Source organism: Contarinia nasturtii, unplaced genomic scaffold (assembly GCF_009176525.2).
Source record: "Contarinia nasturtii isolate CC-2019 unplaced genomic scaffold, AAFC_CNas_1.1 Cnas_scaffold_2716, whole genome shotgun sequence".
Lineage (NCBI taxonomy): Eukaryota > Metazoa > Arthropoda > Insecta > Diptera > Cecidomyiidae > Contarinia > Contarinia nasturtii.
In genome coordinates this window covers 1-3343 of record NW_022200033.1, presented here as the reverse complement: position 1 = coordinate 3343, position 3343 = coordinate 1, and the positions used below count along the sequence as shown (strand labels likewise).

Below are 3343 nucleotides of genomic sequence, written 5' to 3'. Positions count from 1 at the left end.
AAAATTGAAACTGAAAGAGATAATCAGAGAAAGAGTTATGTTACATTGACTGAGACACTGACCTTTATAAACTTTGAGTAAACCAAATGAAAAAGGGTTTTTTGGTTTCTGAAAATCAGATTTATTTTACAATTTTATTTTTATTTTTTGATCTCTGAAAATCAGAGCTTTTTTTTATAATTTTAACATTTTTTTGATGGTTAGTAGAAAAAATAACAGGAAAATATAATTATTTAATGTTTAGTACAAAATAACAGGAAAATATAATTATTTGATGTTTAGTACAAAATAACAGGAAAATATAATTATTTGATGTTTACTACAAAATAACATGAAAATATAATTATTTGATGGTTAGTAGAACAATAGAAAAATATCATTGAAAATTATTAATTGAATTTTTTTACACCATCAATTGACCCGTTTCATTTACAGTCCCTCCTTCCATGTAACATGTTGTTGCGCATCCATCACATGGAGAACAATCCAAATCATTCGAACATTGAGTCATAACAACAGGATGCTCAGTCAGATTTTTTTTTGTGCTGAAGCACCAATCGGCAGATGATAGTCTATAATTTAAAAAGAAAAAGATTAGTTTTTGTTAATAAATAAATATCAAATTATAATATCACTTACCGTGGCCCACAGTTATGCCAACAGAATCCATTCAAACAGCCATAGAGATTCAAATTACAATCGATTGATATGCGTGATAAAGCTTTTGCATTTTTTTGAGCGATGGCATCACGAATTAGAATATCGGCTGCGACTGCGCTTACTCCTGCAATTGACATAGCTGCAGTCCAGCCAATTAATCGTCCCACTACAGGCATCATGGTAGCTATTACACTGCGTCGTTTCCGAGATTTGACCTCTACAATGTCATTGGTTTTACATGATTTTGTCACAAAATGAGGAGCTTGCCGATGAGAACGAATGAATTGTTGTTTTAAAGCTGATGTTTCTGTTTTATCATCATCATTTACTAGAAAAAAGTCAACTAATTCTCTTCTATAGTGAACTATTTCCATAAGTGCAAGAGACGCGAAAAAGGGAGCATTTGAACGTTTTGATCTATGTTTTTTAGATTCGATATCATCTTTTAAATTATTCAATAATTGACTATCAAGTTCTTTCACATTTTTTATATAATTTCTAATGCCATTTGCATATATAACATCGGTTATGATACGTGGAAATCCAAAAAGCACTACATTCAAAACATCGATAAATCGTTTGGATCGTTTAACGTTTTCAATGTCGTTGATATTATGAGTTTCAGTTATGTTTTCTACGTTCGAAAGCTCGATATCACTAGAGTCATTAAAAAATAATGAACCGACGGTTTGTAACAATGAAATTATACCACGTTTTTCGCGAATGTTAAGGTTCTCATATTTAATAACACTTGCATTTGCTGGATGAATTTCATTTGAATTTTCATGTAAATCGCTCACATTTTGTTTAATTTGCTGAGGAATTCTACCGGGGATTATTGATTTAAATACACTGCAGATGATTAAAAACACAATCAGATTTTTAAATGAAACTGCCATTACGATGAAAAAATGTAAAAACGGTTGGAGTTAAATAGATTTTAAAATGATGTGAAGTGCACAGATCTAACGGGATACTAAATTTTATGATGTATGTGGACGGCTTTATATAGAGGAAAAATGATATCTAATAATTTAAAAATAGCTCGGCGATTCGACCTCCGCCAATTTATTGCTGATTTTTTCATACATGGCTATATTCGGATCGCTAGATTTTTTAATTGATGATATGTGCGTGTTATTCATGTGATGGGCTGACATTGAATTTTTAGTGATGTCATATGCCGATGGAATGTGTGAATATATATTCGTTTGTGATTTCCTCACATTTGGATCGCTCAAATTTGAACTATTTTTAATTAGTCGAGTTGACATTGAATTTGGTGATGGGACGCGTGACAACAGAAAATTTCTTACTGTCGTTGTAGACACGCGTTGAATATATGTATCATTACTTCTAATTATATTCAATTTAGCAGTTGATCGCATGGACTGTTTATTCAGATTTTTTTCAGTTGTCGTATGTGAAATATGCTTATTATATTTCAATGTCCTATTAACATCATTTTCATGTGTGAGGATCGACATGGGTGCTGTCGTTTGTTCTTTTTTTTCATTTAACGATGGAGTGCGTGAATACAAATAATGTCTTATCGATGATGTCGGTGTACGTTGAATATAAGCATTATGTAATATATTATTTTTAGCTTTAAATTTTTCGGTTGTCGTTGGCATGCATGAAATATCTGTATAGTTTCGTTCTATAATCACTGGCGCTGACATTGACTTTGTTGTTATTGTTCTGTTTTGAATGTGCGTATCCGAGCTATTAAAAAATTGCGTATCAGAGCTAATTGATCTGACTGTCGATGCTGTTTCCAAGTGTATATTTGGGATCATATCAATGTTATTTTCTGTTGAAATATTATTTATACTTAGATTCGAAATTTACTTTGAGATTTTTTTTTTTTTTATAAGACGTTACCGAGACTGTTATGATATTCCGAGGCTTTGGTTGTCGTCATCACCTCAGTTGTATTTATCATTGTAATCGAATCATCGTTGTTACTTTTTTCATTGCTATTTGAAAACTCATTTACTATATTTATAGCACCGCCAATACCACCAAGTGCTATGGCAGAATTTTTTAATCCGTTTCCAATTTTTCGCATTTTTTCTGGATTAGGACGAAGTCGACGAATAAAATTAGATCTGCGCGATTGAAATAAGTTTATTCGACCTGCATTATTAAACATATTTGCAGTTTGTCTTTGTAATTCACTGAAAGTCTCTGAATTAGGACGAAGTCCGTTTAAAAATGAATTTGAACTTTGCACATTTGGATTTACACTTGCCACTGAATTAACCGAATTAACTGAATTAATTGAGGAGTGTGGTGAATGAGGTGGTCGTTGACGTGGTTTTGAAAGAAATTGTTGCAATTGCCGTGTTTGCGCGCGTTGTGCTAATGTTTGAGCCTGAATTCTGATTATTCGGGCATCTGATGTTCTTATAGGTGTAAATTTTACAGTTTCAACTTGCGAGTATGATGAAACATACACCGCAAAAATAACGAAAAAAACTTTCTTGTTAACCGAACACATCTTATGGATTGAATCGAAAACTTTAAACTGAATGTGAATAAAAATAATTCATGAACGAAGACTGTTGTTATAACATTCGCAAAATACACTCGCAAAATAGAATGTATATATGTTAAACTGATATGAATGAGAGAAAAGCTTGTGTAATTTAAATAGATTTTTATTGGTTTTTTCATGTTG

The 3343-nt window shown here is 31.7% G+C and overlaps 1 protein-coding gene across 2 annotated transcripts; it reads right to left on the bottom strand.

Moving 5' to 3' along the window:
- Nucleotides 1-204: 204 nt before the first annotated feature.
- LOC116348965 lies at nucleotides 205-3171 on the bottom strand. Of its 2 annotated transcripts, none has more exons than XM_031780210.1 (3): nucleotides 2545-3171; nucleotides 640-2473; nucleotides 205-572 (listed from the first exon to the last, which is right to left on the bottom strand). In XM_031780210.1, exons 2-3 carry the CDS (start codon nucleotides 1557-1559, stop codon nucleotides 404-406), a joined length of 1089 nt encoding a protein of 362 aa, XP_031636070.1. In that variant the 5' UTR covers nucleotides 1560-2473; nucleotides 2545-3171; the 3' UTR covers nucleotides 205-403. The 2 variants fall into 2 exon arrangements, 1 of the variants encoding a protein (XP_031636070.1); XR_004201869.1 differs by having other exon boundaries at nucleotides 544-572.
- Between the last annotated feature and the right edge of the window lie 172 nt (nucleotides 3172-3343).